The sequence below is a fragment of the Cuculus canorus genome, chromosome 6, assembly GCF_017976375.1.
Source record: "Cuculus canorus isolate bCucCan1 chromosome 6, bCucCan1.pri, whole genome shotgun sequence".
In the NCBI taxonomy this organism is placed as follows: domain Eukaryota; kingdom Metazoa; phylum Chordata; class Aves; order Cuculiformes; family Cuculidae; genus Cuculus; species Cuculus canorus.
The window spans coordinates 12,679,371-12,697,768 of record NC_071406.1 but is presented as its reverse complement, the minus strand read 5'-3'; the positions used below and the strand labels follow the sequence as shown (position 1 = coordinate 12,697,768).

Genomic DNA, 18,398 nt, shown 5'->3' with positions numbered 1-18,398 from the left:
AAAGGCAGGCGACATTGATGGGTGATGCTGGAACTTTGGCTTGAGTTCAACACCTGAAGGTAGAGATCAAAGAGGCAGGGCAGCTATAAGGTCTGCTGGATTACTGTACTATTTAGTGCACCCAGTATCTAGGTGGATCCTCAGAAGATATTTAGGAGTGTAAGTCTCCTGGTTTTTAATGACATTTCTGGCTCCCAAACACACTTAAGTGTCTGGACTTCAATGCATAATGCTTACTGACATGATCTGAAGCAAACTGCAGCACTGAGGGGGGCTTCCAGAGTGTCTCTGCTCAAAGTACACCTGAGGATCTTAAAGATGTTTATAAACATGAATGAAAACCCACCTGAAAGCTAAAGTATCATCTTATCTTACACATAAGCTGATGACATATTCATTTGCCTCAGGCCTTAAAGCTAGTCAGCCCGTGGCATGGCCCAGCATAGAAGCCAGCAAGCCTGACTTCCAATCCTGCACTTTAATCACAGGACCACCATGATTTTACTGTTCTATAAAATGTCAGAGTAACTAATCACATTAAAATCCCACTGGCAAATTACTCCTTCCACTCTATACTGTCAAACCCAAAAAATGCATGAAACTTGTTTTGTTACTCTAGCAATAACAGATAACAACTCCCCCTGAGGCCAATATGCATGGGAAGGGAAAAAAAAGAATGGGAAAAAAAAGCCCAAAAAAGACAGCATGCAAACAGGCAGAAAGATACAGCAAGAAAGCCACATGCTCCAAAATTAGTTTGGAGCCTGAAGTGTCCCTTTCAACTTTGCTCACAGCTGGTTGCTCCCATCCTGATGTTTCCCTTTTAAATCAATTCTAGCAGGCTATTAGAGGCTTTTGCACAGAGACTATTGTAAAAGTCTAAAGTAGTTTATTTCTAGTTTGTTTCCAGGGATTTTAGTTTTAACTCTGTATCTCCTAATTCCAGACTTTATAACTACTAGGAAGATTAAAATATTTATTATTGGGCCACATAAAACACAGATCAGAAAAGATGTTCCTCAAACACAGGAAAAAAAAAAATGCATCACCTCCACGACCCAGTCAAATTCCAGCCCCCTCAGGTTCTACCATTTCCTACAGAACAGTTCTGATGCTCTGCAGTCATTAAAAGCTCAGAAAACTAAAATAGTCAGACCTAGAATTAACACTCAAGAGTCCAAAACTAACTCTATAGCACTGTATAACTTTTCTCCGTATTTGTTTTATGTATAAAACATATATTGTGTACAGTTCTGGAAATCTCAATGTAAGAAGGATATGGAACTGTTGGAATGGGTCCAGAGGAGAGCTGCAAAGATGATCAGAGGGCAGGAGCACATCCCATACAAGGACAGGCTGAAAGAACTGAGGTTGTTCAGCCTGAAGAAGAGAAAGCTCTGAGGAGACCTCATAGCAATCTTCCAATACCTGGAGGGGCTACAGGAAAGCTGGGGAGGGACTTTTTACAAAAGCTTGTAGTGATAAGACTAGGGGCAATGGATATAAACTGGAGAGGGGCAGATTTAGACTGGACATAAGGAGGAAATGCTTCACGATGAGGATGGGGAGGCACTGGAACAGGTTACCCAGGGAAGTTGTGGCTGCTCCATCCCTGGAGGTGTTCAAGGCCAGGTTGGATGGGGCCTTGAGCAGCCTGGTCTGTGGGACAAGTCCCTGCCAACGGCAGGGAGGTTGGAATTAGATGATCTTTAAGGTCCCTTCCAACTAAAACCATTCTATATGGACTACTTGCCTTCCTTGTACTTGCAACACCAAGTTGCAGCCGTAGGAGTCCAAATGACAGGGTGTGTTTGCTCCTTCGGAACCAATCCACAGTGTGCTCTCTTTTCCACTTCTTCCAGGAAAACCAAAATCAGACCACCTTATATCCTACAGCAATGAAAAGGTTATTCGTGTAAGTTGTTGAACTGATTCACATCCTACCTTCAGTTCTCTGAGTTTCCCATCTTTGCCCTCCACTGCTCAGTTGCTCATTAGACACTGCAGCTGTTTCTCCTTGGGAGGGGTTCCCACATGCGTGGCCTGTGCCCTTTCCAGTGGCATTTCTTCTGCTGATTTTGTTTTTCTGTCTGACCACACAGACTCCCAGGCCTCTGTCTCCCGTTCTCAGCCCAGTCTTTCACACCACTCAACTTACCTCCTTTGCTGCCCAATCACTTGTGGCCACATGTGGCTTCTTTTCCTTCTTTTCAAACACTCTTTTTTACCTCTCTCCACTCTTAACCAACCAAGCTCAGTATCGCTTTTAGAAAAATCTGATATATGGCATTTAAAAAAAGAACTGAACGTAATGAAGGAAAATCCCTATTCCCTTTTCCAACCAATTTGATAACACGTGGTATGTTTGTGCTCTCCTTGCTCTTGTCTCAAGTTTCTCCATGTATTCTGGAAATACAGATTTGCCCCACTGGTACGTCTTTAACCCCATGGCAAACTGGCTTTTATAAGTTCCTTATTATTTAATAGACACATTCTTCTCCTGCCTTTGCAACTGCAAAAGCAGTGAACTTAAAACAACTCTATTACATGGTGAGAAAGGGCAGAACAGGTATGCATCTGTTATGAACATGTTTCTGGAGCTTGCTGGTCCATTGATCCTCCCACAACCAATCTTTTGCAGATGACAGCTGTGGAACAAGGGACAGTGAGGTATTTTTCAGATAGTTCAAGGGCTTTGCAGGACAGCTCTTTTATAGCTTGGATAAAGCTTTCTGATCTTTCTATTGCTCACCCTGCCACCTGCATGGAATGGTCATTTGTTTATTGGAAAGCATTTGAATTATATTGGCCAGAGATTCTGGTGCCTTTTGGCTGGAGCCCCAGACTAAGCCTTAGGAAACAGAGATTCAGTTCCTGACTTCCTGATGGTCTCAGGCAAATCGCTTCATCTCCGAGCTTTATTTTTCCCATCTTGAAACGGACGATAATGGTATTTGTTCCGTTTCAGCAAAGCACTTCGGAGTCATTCGCATCACCTAACTTTAGGAACCTAATTTAAGCTTGGCTCCTGCTGTTTTCAAAGCACTCTCAATCACCCCTTGGAAAAGCCTCTCTCTTTCCACTGTCTATAAAGAGAAAATAGGAGCCTAGCCTCCTAATTTAAGTATGTAAGCTTACTGCTTGCAGACAGGTGGATGACTATCCTTTTATAAGATCTATGGATGAAGAAAACTACTGTTAGACATTATTATAAGGATGACTTCACCATGACTCTGTATCAGGAAACCCTCAGAATGAGTGATAGCCTTCTCAAAAATTAGGTGTTACTAAAGATCTTGAATTTCAGAGTTATTGATTTTAAAGATATCATTTGAAAAAAAATGCAGAAGTGTAATATAAACATTTGTCAAAGGCAGCAAAAAATCAAAAAGAAAATGTCGTTCCTATAGATTTCAGCAGCCATAAAATTTAAAATCCAATACAACTATTTCAGTGATAAAGTTAAGTGTAACACCATTTCTACACTTTAATCTCACACCTAAATAGTTTTTGTATTTTGTTACAATTTAAGTGGAAAGAAAGCACACATAATCAATATTAGATTTAAAAGAACTTTTTGAAAATGCTGCAGCAGTAGTAAATAGTTGAAGCAATTATGGGCAAAATAGTTTTTAACCAATGAACTGAAAAGGAAGTGGTAGGATTACTGAAATCTTGTCACAGTGGCTTCCTTTTCTACAATAAAACGCCACACTAAGAAAAAAATGCACTAAAAGGTGTTCCAACCATAACAGATGGCACATTACTTGTGAATTATATTTATTTCATTTGCTGCTTATAATGAAGTTAATCTGTACCCGTATGTCACTTTAAAAGGTCTCATTTCTATTTAAACTTCATGCATATATCTTCCTTCTGATTTATATCTCAAATTCTGTAATGAAATATCAACTGAACAAAAAATGTAAGATGCTAGATACTGCTCATAGATTAGAATAATGGAATCATTACCTTAGCCCACACAACTGTAAATGATAAACAGTGCAATCTAAATTTCAAACAACTTCTAAATGGCCCTATTAATCACTATAAATAACAGTGCAGTTGGCCTTCTTTCCCCCTTCAAATCACCTTACGTAAATCTAAATAAAATCTAAAAAGAAAAAAGAGGTTATCATCAAATTCACACAAGAATGGAAGAGAATTTCTACAAAGAACTCTTTTTGGCTGGTATAAATTGTGTAGCAGCGTTTCAAAAGCCATATGACTCTGGAACTGATGGATGCATTTCACTCTCATGCCTGTGAAACTGGCAGATGACATACATCATATTTGCTTGCATAACACCATTGATTTTTTTCCTTCTCAGATTCTGCTTTTAAAAAAAACCCACGGCATAACCATTGCATGCGTCTGCTCTAAAATTGCAGTACAATCTGTTGCTTGTTACAGGCTGGGTGATGAGGTTGTGGCGTCACACCTGCGCAGAAATGCAATTCCTGGAGCCTCACTTTTGTTCTTGAACGGGGACAAGGGGAAGAAGGAGGTATGAAAATGATTGTTTCCTTCCAGTGTGTTTTTCTTTACCGAATGGAGCACCAGGCTATGCAGGTCTTCTAAGCTGCCATAATATACAAGAAAATGCTGTCTGTTGAGGCAGAGAGAAAACCAAGGTAGGATCACAGATCGAGGAAGCCACTCAAAGATTTGAGGAAGTCTGAAGCATCCCTGGAGATCCCAAATTAGTTCGAAAACCATGACCCAGTATCAGAGTCGTGCTGCCCAAGTTTATGTGATCCTGGTTGTGTTGCAGTGTGCTTAGGAAGGGAGGGGAGAAAGAAAGGTAAAATGGTCTCTCCAGACCTTACCTTCTGACCCACAGAACAGTGGCAAAGGAGACAGTCTGAAAACAGACTGCACACTGGAAAGTACTAATTTTACTGCTATAAAATAATATAATATATATTAGAAGCACGGGAAATGTTTTCTGAGGAAATAATTAATTTGAGGGGGCTTTTCAGTTTGTACTCTCTGCCATCCCAGTGATACAGTGTTTCCAGGGAATCATGATTCTGTCTTCACATTTGAAAGTACAGAAATCAATAAGGCTTCATTTACTACTCTTTCTTTATATCTTTTTATAAAATACACCTTTTGTATGGCTATCCTAAATTTTGCCCTCTTACAATTTGCAAGAAGTAGCAGGAATGCAGGTGAACCAATACATAGAATTGAAATTAGCAGAGAGACATGGGGGAAGTACTATAAAATAGTCCATGTAGGTGACCCAATACCTGCATTTGGATAATATATTTCCATGGACAGATCACTTCATTTATTTTACTGCCTCCACAGACAATCATGTTATAATAATCCCGCAGACTCAATCTTTCCTCTTCACAACTAGTTAATCTAAATATATTAAGGGAGAGAAGGAACCGTGCACTTGAGAAAAGGAGCTACAAGGCAAAGCCAGGTTGCAGCCCAGTTGCTGCAACTGAACCTATGACATCAAATCCTCTCTCCTGAGTGGAGCTGTTACATTGGGTACTATTTGTCTGCACGGTGGATCTTCAGGAGCAGCAGGGTCTCAAGTTCGCAACAAGCCAGAATTACCTAAAAGTCCATATATAGCTTTTATTTCAGAATTTTAAAGTAAATGGCCAAAGGAGAGGAGAAGGTTTTAGCAAAGGTTTCAGAAGCTACACTAGATAACTTTCAATGATTAAACTAGGAAGAGAAACTATTTTACCTGGAAAACTTCCGGCTTGTCTTCAAATATCCTGGCAATGTATTTGTAGTCAGCGTAAGCCCAATATTTAGAGTACTCATAACAACTGAATGGTCCAGAGAGACAGGGCTGCCCACAACTCCATGCCAAAAACTCTTCAAGTGTAGCCTTCACATAGCTACAGCTGGTCTCAAACTGGGGAACTAGAGCAACAAAAGAAAAGCCAAATATTACATGAGCATTGAGCACAGAACCAGTAAGAATAACGTGTAGTTTCTCTCTCTGCTCTAGTGAAATGCAACATGAGATATGAAGTGGGACTAAGTGGCTTGGCTGTGGTCAATAAAATGGTTCTCATCACCTAACTCATAATTAAAGTCTGAGACTATTTCTTTTTCATTAAATGAATGGCTGCTAACTTGAACTTGCAGTGAGGTAAAACCACACCAACAGTTCCTGTTGTTCATGTGCAAAGCACCCTTCAGCACAGTAACTCAATAATACACCCAAGTTCCCAGAACAACCGAGCGCCCCTTCTTTGCTTCATCTCCCTTAAGTGTGAGCTTCATACAAGTACTTGTATATCCTTTATTTTGCTTCTGTAGATTTATGCAGATGGACATGTTCATCTTCCCTTTTCTGTAAAGCAGTAACCAAATCAGCACAGTAACGCATAGGAAGTAAATCATGGAACCACATGCTTGCCACTGATCCATCTAAAATGCTGCTTGTCCTCATTTTTCATTTGGGACTGACAAAATCATATTGCAGCACTCCTTGGCAGACATAAAAGTATTTACCAGCAATGTTTTGCTCCCATCATGCTTTGGTCAGGCTGATTGATAAAGCCTTTCAGCTCAAGGTCAGGTCACTTGGAAGGCCTACAAGATAACCCACATCACAGCATACTTTACTTCTGGTTTATCAGAGATCTTTATTTCCCACAGCCGCTAATTGTGCCAGCTTCAAAGAGGCTTATCCAATGTTAAAAAAAAATAAAATCACTCACTTTAACTGCTACTGGGAAAAAATTACTGCAGCCTGCATGAATGGCAATGATAGAGCTGCAATTTAACCTTTTGTAACTTGCACAGAGCTGCTCAGAAATGGGATCCTTTCACTGTTGTGCAGCAGCAGCAGCCACTCTTCGTTCTTCACTGCTCTCATTTTGTTATCACAGCAATTCTCACAGAATCTCATACATTCGTTCTTCCTCCCTTTGGGCTGGCGTACAGCATTTACAAACCTTTATCACTGTCATTTTGCTGTTTTCCATTGTAGAAACTGAGGTAGCGGTTTTCCTTCCCCTCACTATCAAAATTCATTAACTAAAAATGTCAGATCAGCCCCACTATTCAGCAATCCATGACCTGGGTCTGTGCAGAAGGGCTCCCTACCTAAGAACTGCATACAAGACACATAAATCACCTGTAATGACCTAAACCCCCTACATCTGATTCCCTGTCTGTGTTGCAGTCCAATGCCCTCTCCTGATACCCAGAAGTAATACCCATTAATGTAATGCACATAATTTTACTAAAAGATCGTCTGATGGAAAAATTAGATAAAAGATACTAGCACTACTGAAGGTGGCTCAGCATCTGTATTATTTTGATGAGAGAGAACAAAGAGTGCTCAGGAAACTGCTTGTCCTCCAAGGTAACTCAGAAGCAAGTGTTTTAAAGGTAAGAAATATGCTATTTGTACCTCACAGTGCATTTATTTCACTCTGAGTTTCATTTAAAAAAATCCAACTATGAAAGGCAAGGCTACTTTCTAGGTTACAGGGCAGGGTGCTTGGTTTAATTTGTAACTTGTTCAGTACCAAGGTGTGGGTGCTTAGTGAAAAATGAATAGTAATAAAAAAAGTATTTAGGCAATCTAGACAGACTGCTTAGATGGATGCTTAGATTAGACATCAGTAGAAGTTTCTTCACCAAAAGGGTTCTCAGACACTGTCAGAGGCTGCGCAGGGGAGTGGTTGAATCACCACCCCTGGAGGTATTTAAAAGACGAGTAGATGAGGTACTCAGGGATCTGGTTTAGTAGTGCACAGGTAGAGTTGGACACAATGATCTCAAAGATCTTTTCCAACCAAACAATTCTATGATTCTATGATTACTGTAGACTGCAACTACAGTAAAAATGTTAGCAGTGGGCAGCATAAAGCAAGAACAGTATTAAACAGTTTGCAAATACTTAATGATTAAAACCTGAAGTTGTTTCCTAATTAATAAATTGTAGATTAAGCCACACAAGTCTAAATTAAGCTACCAGTGCTGTCCGATGACATGATATCTGAAGGTATGACAGTCCTCTTCTCTCTGACCTAATGCCACAAATTGAAATCAGAGGGAAGGAGAGAGGGAAGAAGCGCCTTTTGGAGGAATCGGCTCCCCTTCTTAGTTAAGGTCTAGTCCTGACAGGCACCTAATTCTGTTCTACCCAGAAAGACAGGGTTTGCAATGTGCAGTAAGGGAAATGTAGAAAAAAAAGGAGAACAGCCTTAGAAAATACCCTAAAGCTCCAGTAAGAATGCAAGTAAAATGTCTCCTCTATTTCTTCAAACTTAAAAGAAAAGCATATGCCTAATCCCAGCTGCTGAGGAATTAAAATTATTTAAATTAATAATCCAAGTAACGAATAACCACTTAACAAAGCACAGACACTGTCACAAGCAAAAAAAAAATGGCGATCCACATCCAATTCCAACAACCATCTCACATCTCAGCGTTATGTGACATTTACACTGTGTTTGGTATTTGTACTATATTTTCAGCCTCCTATTCGGCCACTGCACCTAACGTCACCTTTGCACTCCCTCTATATCAAATCTCAAGGGTCTGAATTCTTTCACTGTCCTTAGTGGTAAAATTTTTTGGGCAGATGTCCAAGTTGCAGACCTTTTCTATCCAGCTTTGTATCTGACAGCACCAGCTCTATTCAGCACTTCTAAGAGAAATTTCCTCCAGAGATCTTGTGATCAGCATGACAGCTTCTTGCTCTCTTCAGTTTCTTCACAGTAAACTCACTGTTTATTTGTTTTACTAAACAACCAGAGAAAATGGTCAAAATAAGAAACGTCTGCAGATAGAAATGTCAGCTTTGCTAAGCGTTCTTCTTCCTCTGTAGTCGCTGGTGTGCTCCAGGTAGCCAAGATAGATGGGCTACAATACTGACATTTTCCCTATCAGAAACTCAGCTTCAGTAGCTGCTCCCCACCCGCTATCCCCAGAAAAATAAATCTTTTAGCACTGCTGGAACTAGATGGGTAGGGATTTCCTGATGAATAACACCTTCACTGTTCTTGTAATGAATGCTGGCACTCTTTCTGGAGGTATCTTATCTCTGCCAACACTTAATGCTCTGATTGTACTTCCCCCCCTCTTATGTACTCATACTGTTTAACTTCTGTAACTGGACAGAATACTATCAAACACACAGATTTAAGTAGGTACAAATAATTCACACAACGCCAGCTCCCATGACTGCCATGGTTTCAAATGTGCCTTCCATATCCATAGGCCTCAGGAAGTTCCAAACTAGCAAGAAAAGCAAAGAAGAAAATCCAAACAAATTCCACCACATTGTCCCATTTGCAGGTCTCACTTTTTTTATATTAAGGAATCTTCAGTTTGGGAATCCCCACTCAGTCTCTAGATGTGACACTAAAGAAAGATGAGAACTTGTCATGGTAAGAGGTTTCAAATCTTTTAGGATCTTCCAGGTGAACCTCATGGCTTAAATAATCTCAGAAGCTCTGAAGCAGTAATTTCAGAGTGACACTGGCAAGAAGTTTTTCTTGCACGTTTCCAGTTCAATGGCAGGAGTGGTGCCTGCTAGTCTTAAAGCAATGAATCAATTATAAACAAGGGAGGAATATTCAGAGAGATCAATACAATTTTAGTTGTATTCTCCTATTCCTTTGTCTAACCACATCACAGCCTCCATTTCATCTGGAAATGCCAGCATGAACAATGACAAGAAAGAGAGGCCCTAGTTGAAAAACAATGTTAAGTACACAAGTGATATCAACAATCTTCCAAATGACAGTGGCACATGAAATGTATTACATTATTTCAGACTCAGATGGCTTGACTAATGGCCTCACTAATATATCCTTACAATGCAATTTTTTTATAGCATCACAGGTCTCATTCAGTTACAATACAACCCCTGAAGGCTCTACCCATCTTCTTGAAGACGTTTCTAGCTCACATTAGCATATAATAGGGGTTCCTGGAGACAAACTCATTGCTGCCTAGGGACTGATGCCTTCAGGAAAAAGCAAAACACAGATAGATGCAACTTCTGATTTACAAATTCTGATTTTTAAATCCACTCTATATCCTTAGTGACTACAAGTTATTGTCATGATGACTCTTACCTATTTAGTTGGTAATATCAATCCACCACTTAGCTATATAACACTCCATCAATCCTACCAGAAGCCCTCCCAGCTGGAATATCCATTTGGAAAATGTATGGAGAATAGGATCCAACCCATCCTTTTTCCTGGTAAGCCTTGCATATTACAACTGAGATATATTAACAAGGTACCAAGGAAAATGTCATATATGCAGCTTCTTCTTTATTGGCAATGGGATGCTTTTTATATGTAGTGCAAAAACTGGGTGATACCTCATCAAACTAGAGATGCTGCTGTGAAGATGTCTACCAATATATTAATTCTACACCTCAGTTATCCCATCTGTAAAAAAGGAATAAATAACATCTGTTTTCCCAAGAACAGCATAGGAATCATCAATCCATGCTGGTAAAATGATTTGAAATCCTAAAATGCCAAGCATTTTCCCTCTAACACTTCTGTTTCATCACTTCTCTTGCAAAAACTGAACATGAAATAATATGGGCATGATGCTGTGAAGAAAGCAAATTTCACACAGTGTTGTTAAGTAAGATAACATGATGTAATCCTACCACTTTCATAGGAACACGCTGAGCCTCATATGGAATCTTTCTGCAGACTGTATATACCAAGAAAGAGGTGGTCCAACTGAAGGCTAGACGAGTTCAGAAAGAATAGACAGGTGGGGTCTAAAAAACTGTGACTTATACTGAATATAGACACATGATAAAGCAAGGAAAGAAAACTGAGACGCTTGATTCTTTTACGTTAGAAAACCCACCCATCTAGTGTTACCTTCCTACTAAGATAAACATACAAGAAAAAGAGTTCCACTGTTGGCCAAATCCAATGTCCTAAAACAAGGCCTGCAGTGAGAAGCAATACATTACAGAGAGAACAGTGATAATGGAGAGGCAGTGAATCGCAGCACCTAAAAAAGAGAGTTGTGACATGTACCGCCTGTCCTTGCCAGTCTCACCTAAATCCACCGTCTTCAGACCCAGCCTAAACTGGATTGACTTTCCATCCAACACCGCAGAAAGGTATTTTGCATTCCAGTTCAGGGCCGGCCAGTCACCAACCATGTTACAGAAGACTGCAGGTTCCTCCAGAGACATCACAATTTCCTTGGCTTTCTCAGGAATAAATGGCTTGACATCTTCACCTATGTAAAGGAAAAAAACAAAACAGCTTTAGAGAGATGATTTATGATACATGAAGTGTTAGCTATCATCTCCCACAGTACAGGAAATAATAAGAACTAACACTTCTTTTGTTTATGGTTGATTTTTTTTATTACGTTTGTAGATATTTTTATGTCAAACTTCTACTGCAAACACTGAAAGAACATTCCTACAGTAAATTAAAGTTTAAAGCACTGTATTGCACTCAAAATGTTAAAAAAAATATATAAAAATAGGCATGTGCTTAGAATTTTCACTTATAGCTTAGGCAATAAAGCACTGTAGCCAAACTGTTTAGAATTAGGCTAACAATAAAAAAACCTTATGAGTAATGGCCAGAGCTCAGAGAACATAAATTTTATGAGTAACAGTCTTTCTGCATGGGATTCTTTCCAAGGAGTGTAGAGCACTGCAAACCAGGTTCCCACACATTTGATTTAATCGAAGAAATGGCAGCGTAACCAACCCAGCAGGTATTTGTAAAGTGTTATAAAATTTCATATACAGAATTTTAGAAGAAAGAAATGTTGCCAATTGAAGAGCTACACTAACCCAAGATTTCCACTTACTCCTTTGCTGTTTAGAGATTTATGTGCCCCACTGAAACTGTCAAGCTGAAATGCTAGCAATCTTGAATAAACTCAGCACTTTCAGAACAACTTTTCTTTAGGGAGAGATTGAGAAGGAAAAGCTGATTTTTTAAAAAAATAACATAACAGCTCCATAGAGCTGGAGCAGCGGACTACAACTCTAGATCATAAAAAACCCCATTCATTATTTTAACCTCTATTAAAGTTAACTCATCCAGAATCTGTATCTGTATAACGTCTAAGATTTAACATACTGAATCAATAAGTTCCCCATAACTCCTAGCAGGTCAGTTAAAAAAACAAACCAATTCAATCACTCTATTTAGCGGTCAAATGGGGCTTTGGCATACACGATGAATTAAATAAATACAAGACAAGAAAATCCCCTTCACTGCTGAATGCTAATTTTGCCCCCCACTCCTCCCTCTGTGTAAGTGGTGGGATGGGTAGTAGAGAACGAGCATCTCCCACATGGAACAGCCCTGTGCTGCGAGCTGGGAGAAGCACAGAAGATGACCCACCGGGAACAAGGTCACTGAAGAAGGTTCTTCAGGATTGTTTCAAATATTACAGCTTAAAATAAATATACGAATGCTGAAATGCGAATGGCCACAGTAAAAGGAGCCCCTTGCATTCTGCATGGTGTCTTTCTTTGGTAACTTTTGTGAGTCCCCTTCAGAGTTTATACTCCAGTGTAGCTATACTTTTCAGTTTTCTAAACTGCTGTCTTCACACACATTCAGTAGGAGGTATAAGGGCTGAGGTTTCCTACAGTTGAGAGATCCCTTCTCCCACGAACCTCCAGGTTAACTGAATGTCTTTCTCCTTTCACTCATGAAAACTCCATCTTGAAGACCTCCCATATTTTATCTTCACAGAACATGATTTTTTTAAATGGCTTCCCTTTCCTAAGGCAGATGACAGGAAGGAGTTTGGATTTTGTGTTGTTTTCCACGTCTCCTCTCATATGCAGAGCAGCACTTGACAGCATGGTGTTGCTGTGACACGGAGACGTCTATGACACTTGGCCTTCAGTCTCACACTCCAGCAACTTGCACTACCAGGACATAAGGACTCCTCATGGGGACCATATGTCTCACCATATGGTCTGCACTACCCCGAAAGGAGGCTCTGGGGGTTTCTGAGCAGTAGGTTAGTATATCCAGAGGGAGCAGGTCCGGAGAAGGTAGAAAGACCATCTGCAGACACAATGGCATGCCCTGGTGCAGCTACCAGGAGCTGGCTGCAGGCGTGCTAAGAGGCTTAAGTTTAGCATGGTTTTTAGCAGTGATGCTATTCAAAGACCAAGGCAAGACTCATTCCAGACCTGAACATTCTCAGGAAGATTTGTAAAACAACCTCTGTCCTCAACCAGTGCAATTGTCATATCGTACAGAGGCAGCTCTCACAACGCAGGAGCTGGCTGGCTTTATGTACTTCTCAGATTTTCCAACCCATACAAATGAAATTATTCCTGCTTAAGGTGTTTACCACAACATGGGTGTCTTTCTGACTACTCAACTGTTTTCATTTTAAGGGTAGTGCAATTAATTATTATTTTACAGCATGTAAATCCAAAGAAATGCAAGAAGCAGGTTGCACCTTTGGGGAGAATTTTATAAAGCTGAGTTGTATTGCAAAAGCTTCAGGTTCCTCCTGTAACTTCAGTCAACAGGTGGGATGTGCAACCAAAGCAGAAATTTTACTGGAAGAGACAGGAAGGCTCATTGAAGCCAGCTGTTGAGTCTGTGTAGCTTTCTAATGTGATTTCCACATGCATGTTGTGCTTTCGAAAGGGGCGGTTTTAACCACAGTGAATATACAGCAGGAAGCTCAGAACTTGAGCTACCGGGAGAGTTTGTATTGATGCCAAACAAAAAAAACCACAATTAGACTATACAGCCTTTCCTCTACTGAAGTTAGCTGGAGCTTTTTGTCATCTCACCACGCTTCATTCAGTCATAAACCTATTTCCCTACAACATTTACAAACAATTTTCAGAGGACAGTCTGTCTTAGCAAGATGATAATCATTCCTATCTTCAAACAGTATTAAAATCATTAAAGGAGTATCTGTCTTATCTTGATTTAGATAATCACATGCAATATATGATATAACCAGAACTGAGGTTTGAAATGTTTTAGAAAATTTAAAGCATTAAATAAATGAACATTAGTTTTTTCTGCAAAGACAAATGGGGATTCTTGCTGATTTTGTGCAAAGAATCTTAAAGTGTCTTGATTCAGTTTTATCTCTTTCTTGGTGAGAACAGCAGTCAGCTAATATAATTCTTTCCCCATAATATTTGTCATGTATATTTAAATGCCTGTTAGAGAAAAGGCACACAAGAAAAGGTAGGTATCATCAAACAGATATTATGATAATTTGGAGAACTCTGCTCATGACCCACAGAGATTTCTGGTGGAACTATACACTCTAGGAGTGATAAAGGAATCAAAAGAGATATCTGAGGATATCTCTTGGAATAGAGATTAGCAGAAAAATTTGTAATTTAAAGTAATAATAATCTTATCCTTATTTATTGTTATCATAGCTTCACAAGGACTTTATAAGCTAGGCTCCTTCTTCTCAGTATTTCCTAACCTGAAATCGATAGCAACGGATACCTAGGCAAAAGCTACGTTTCTATAACATACATAAGAGCATACAGTTAGTATATGGATGTATGTAAACAAAAAAATATTTAAATAAAATGCATTGCAATGAAACAGCATGTCCATGGCACATCTTGGGCATTGGATATCCAATTCCTAGGGGAGAGCAGGTAGCAGGAGAGGATAGAAATGTGTATTCCTCTTGAAAAGAAAAAGCTCTGTTGGAGTCTTCATTTTCTCAGTTCCAAGAGAGAAAAGGAATACTGTTAAATTAATTCTTTCTATCAGGCTCAACAAACGATGTGGTTTCACAACACAAAAGGAAGCAGGAATAATTTGTCTCATGTTTTGACTTTATACAAGGTATGTATAGAATCCAACCAGGAACTGAAAAACCAAACCAAGTTTTAGTTCAAGTTTTGTAACTGTGACAGCTTATATAATTGGCGAAAAACGTAGGTGTTCTTTAGAAAGGTAACACATTCTGAAATGGAGCTCTTCCAATTAAAAAACCAAAGCTCTCCAGTCGTCTTTACGTGAAGTGTTGTCAAATATGAAGACTTAACCAGACATCAGCACTGAGGGCAGGTAAAAGAAAAGAAAAGCGATTAATTGGCTAAGTACTTCCCAGTAGACTTTGTGCTTCTGAGAGAGAAAATAATTTAATGTTTCTGATTAACAAGTTTTCGGAATAACTGAATGGGGATTGGGAATCAAGACTTTAGCACAGCAGGCAGTCTGACAAAATGTGGACTTGATCAAAGTTGTTCAGAAGTTAAATGTACAGTCATTAAAAAAGCTAAATGTACCGTCATTCATTTAAAATAATTTGGCAAAGTAGAAGAGTTCATTAGTGAGTGGTAGTTGGCTTCTGCCAAAACACCCTGCTGCTTAAATATGAAATTTAATTTAGAGGTATTAGAATTATTTTCTAAAAGAGGGAGTACAAGGAAATTCTCATAATGCATTCGGTATAAGCATCTTCAAATTTGTTTTCTTGCAAATCTGTAATGCCTCATTGTCCTTATTTCCTTAAAAATATTATAAAAAATTAAAAGAAAAAAATTGTCCTTTTGAATAATATAGAACAACCAGGTCAATCAAAAAATCAGTTGACCTCCAAAACCTTAACCATCCAACAACCAGAAGTAGGAAAAAAGAAGGTATGGGGGAGGAGGTGGAAACTCCCCAAACCAAAGAGAAATGACTTGGAGGTCAGACTTAATGATTTCACAGCACATTAACTCTGTAAATTAAAAAAACCCCAAACTTTAAATAATCTGCATGTGATTACAACGTTATGCACTATAATCAGCTGTCTCTGGGCAAACAGAAAGCATCTAAATGTACACGAATAGTTTTCAGGACATACCACACAAACATCTAGGTATTACTTCCTGACCGGCTGCTGCTGTTACTATTATTTTTTACTCTGGGAATGTCAATACTGCAGATGCAGCAGAGCCAGGAGGCATCTAACCCAGATTTGGATAGATATTTTGGCTACTAAAGGATAGGTAGCCACGGAGCCTCTCAGGATAGACCAGACAAACGCATCTCTGCACTGTTAATACCAACACCTGAAGCTTACTCCAGTAGCCTAAAGTCAACACACCCTTCCTTGCCCTCCTTGTCTGCTACCGCGGGAGAAGGGCATCACAAGAAAAGAAAGAGGCCAAAAGAGGAATTTCTATTTGCACTCACTTTCCCATCCTGCTGCAGCAGAGCTGAGCATCTTATAGTTTTTCTTACAGTAAGTCTGAGTGACTCAAGACATGAAGAAAGATAGTGCTGTGGGCTATGCCCTCAAACCTCAAACTGTCCTTCCGATAAAGAAAAGGAAATAACTGCCAGGCTTCTCTAGGGGTGGAGGAAGAAGTTGAGCCTACAGCACAGCACTGGGAGGGACATCTGGCCCCTGCTCTAAATGACAGCGTATCATCTCAGCATACACTTATGAAATTCCTTCCTAAATCCCCTAGGGCTCTTCCTAGAAAGCTCACTCTGAACCTCTGGCCAGCTTCTGCCTGTTGTCTCCTATCTCCCCATCCCATAGTGCAGTTTTCAAAAGCAGTCGTGTTGGTTTTCAGCTCACTAACTGGATGTTGGACAATCTCAGCTGCTCCGGTCTCTTCTAGCAGACAAAATGCTTTCCTTTCCTTCCTTGGCCTTACAGCTCCTTGCTATTTGAAATAGCCCCTTGCTCTCCCACTCCCCCAAACTCAGGAAAATTAGGACTTGTACAACTGACAAAAATCATACAAAATATATTTCCAATGAGCTTTGTGTACTTATTATTGGCAAAATTGCTGAAAGCAAAGTGAAACACAATGAAACTGCAGCACTTTTTGGATAAAAGGCATTTCATCTTCCTTTGAAGGAAAAGACTATGGTCTTCGACCAAAAGCTTCCATCAGGGATATAAAAGGATTTCTCCAAAGGAGAGACTGTTCTTCCGTAAGTGAGGCTGCTACAATTCCACCTTTCTGTCTGTTTTGGCTATAAATTACACCACCTGCTGCTCAGGAAATTCAGTAGCAAAGCCATCTCTTTCTGATACCCCACCGGCACTGATACACATTTCTCACAACATTTCCTAATAGATGGGAAAAATAATACAAAATTTAGTACTAATATAATATTATGATCGAAGGTAAGGAGGCTGGGACATCAGGGAACTAGCATCTCTATTTCTAGGAAAAAAAGAATTTATGTTGTAAGTAAACTTTATTTCTCTTTCCTCTTCTATTCCTTGTTAGTAGTAAATATGAACGCACTAGTCTTCAATTGATGAATGCAACCTATAAAATTCACTGTCAGAAACCACAACCATTTATGACTTTATTGTTGTCCTATACCACAAACTTGACTGACAAGAATTTCAAAATTACAGCAAGAATAAATATCTTCTAAAATACACCATTTCCCCATACATTTTTGTAGTAAATAATGAACAGTGTTCTAAAAATACTTTTTCCCATAAGCCATTGTAATACATAGTCAATAATACAACTCAGTCTTTTGAATTTGATCCTCAAATGGATTATAATGGAAGTATGCATGACTGTTCACTACTATACCACATAGGATACAAATTATGATTAATGACAGAGTCAATTAGAGGTATAATTGTCAGCATGAAATTATACTTAAAAAAATAAGAGACGTAATTTTGAATTGCATAAATTATTAGATTGAAAGAAGCCAGAAAAACCCATCATGCAACCCTCAAGAACAGTTCCTGAAGTGCACAATAACCAATGTGCACAATTAGGGCATTAGACTCAGGGATTGCCATTATTAAAGGAATATTAAACGTAAAGCACAGGTATTATTCCACCTGTTTATATCATTCCATTTATTTCAGCATGCGTGAAACAAGAAGTGAGTTTATCCTTTGTTTCAAGTTGCCATTTCCTTTTATAGAGGTTCTCATGTAGCAACCTTAACATTTCATTAGTTTTGATTTTTAATATCGATATTAATCATAAAAGAAACTTTTTACTGAAAAAGCACAGAGAAGCTTACCTTTCACAACTTTATAATATAACAAGCTGCAGCTAGTGGTTTCAACACACCCCTTCTTCCCTTCAGAGATTTTCTTTCTGTTTTCATTTTCAAGTAACAACTGCCTGCGAAGTTACTTTATCTGGAAACACCAAGAGCTAAACATCAGAAAAGATCAAGGGCTCTGTAAGCCCAAATCTCCACTCAGATGTGCATGAACTCTTGTTCTTTCCAGCAGCATCTGCTTTTGAGGAGACTCAAAGAGACTTTTAATTTTAGAACAAACCATGACAGTGCTTGCTTGCTGCCTTCAGATTGGAAGCTTCTTGCAATATGCAAAATTTAGCAAATCTCAGTGTTTGTCAACCTATTAGTATATTGGGGAAAGTCCTTTCCGTAGAGGAGTTTCAATATTTTCAAATTCCTTTTAAACGTGAATGT

At 39.1% G+C, this 18,398-nt stretch overlaps 1 protein-coding gene across 4 annotated transcripts in view; it reads right to left on the bottom strand.

The window, feature by feature from the left end:
* The window catches only part of HSPBAP1 (HSPB1 associated protein 1), a 38,372-nt gene that overhangs the window by 13,731 nt on the left and 6,243 nt on the right, over nucleotides 1–18,398 (bottom strand). The window contains exons 2-6 of one of the 4 annotated variants that reach the window (XM_054070409.1): nucleotides 17,979–18,099; nucleotides 16,966–17,046; nucleotides 11,041–11,226; nucleotides 5,714–5,895; nucleotides 1,750–1,890 (exon numbers count right to left, since the gene is read on the bottom strand). In XM_054070409.1, the coding sequence (XP_053926384.1) occupies nucleotides 1,750–1,890; nucleotides 5,714–5,895; nucleotides 11,041–11,179 (462 nt within the window). In that variant the 5' untranslated portion in view covers nucleotides 11,180–11,226; nucleotides 16,966–17,046; nucleotides 17,979–18,099. Of the gene's footprint in view, nucleotides 1–1,749; nucleotides 1,891–5,713; nucleotides 5,896–11,040; nucleotides 11,227–16,965; nucleotides 17,053–17,978; nucleotides 18,100–18,398 lie in introns of those variants that run through there. The other 3 variants (XM_054070412.1, XM_054070411.1, XM_054070408.1) reach the window with 3 other exon arrangements.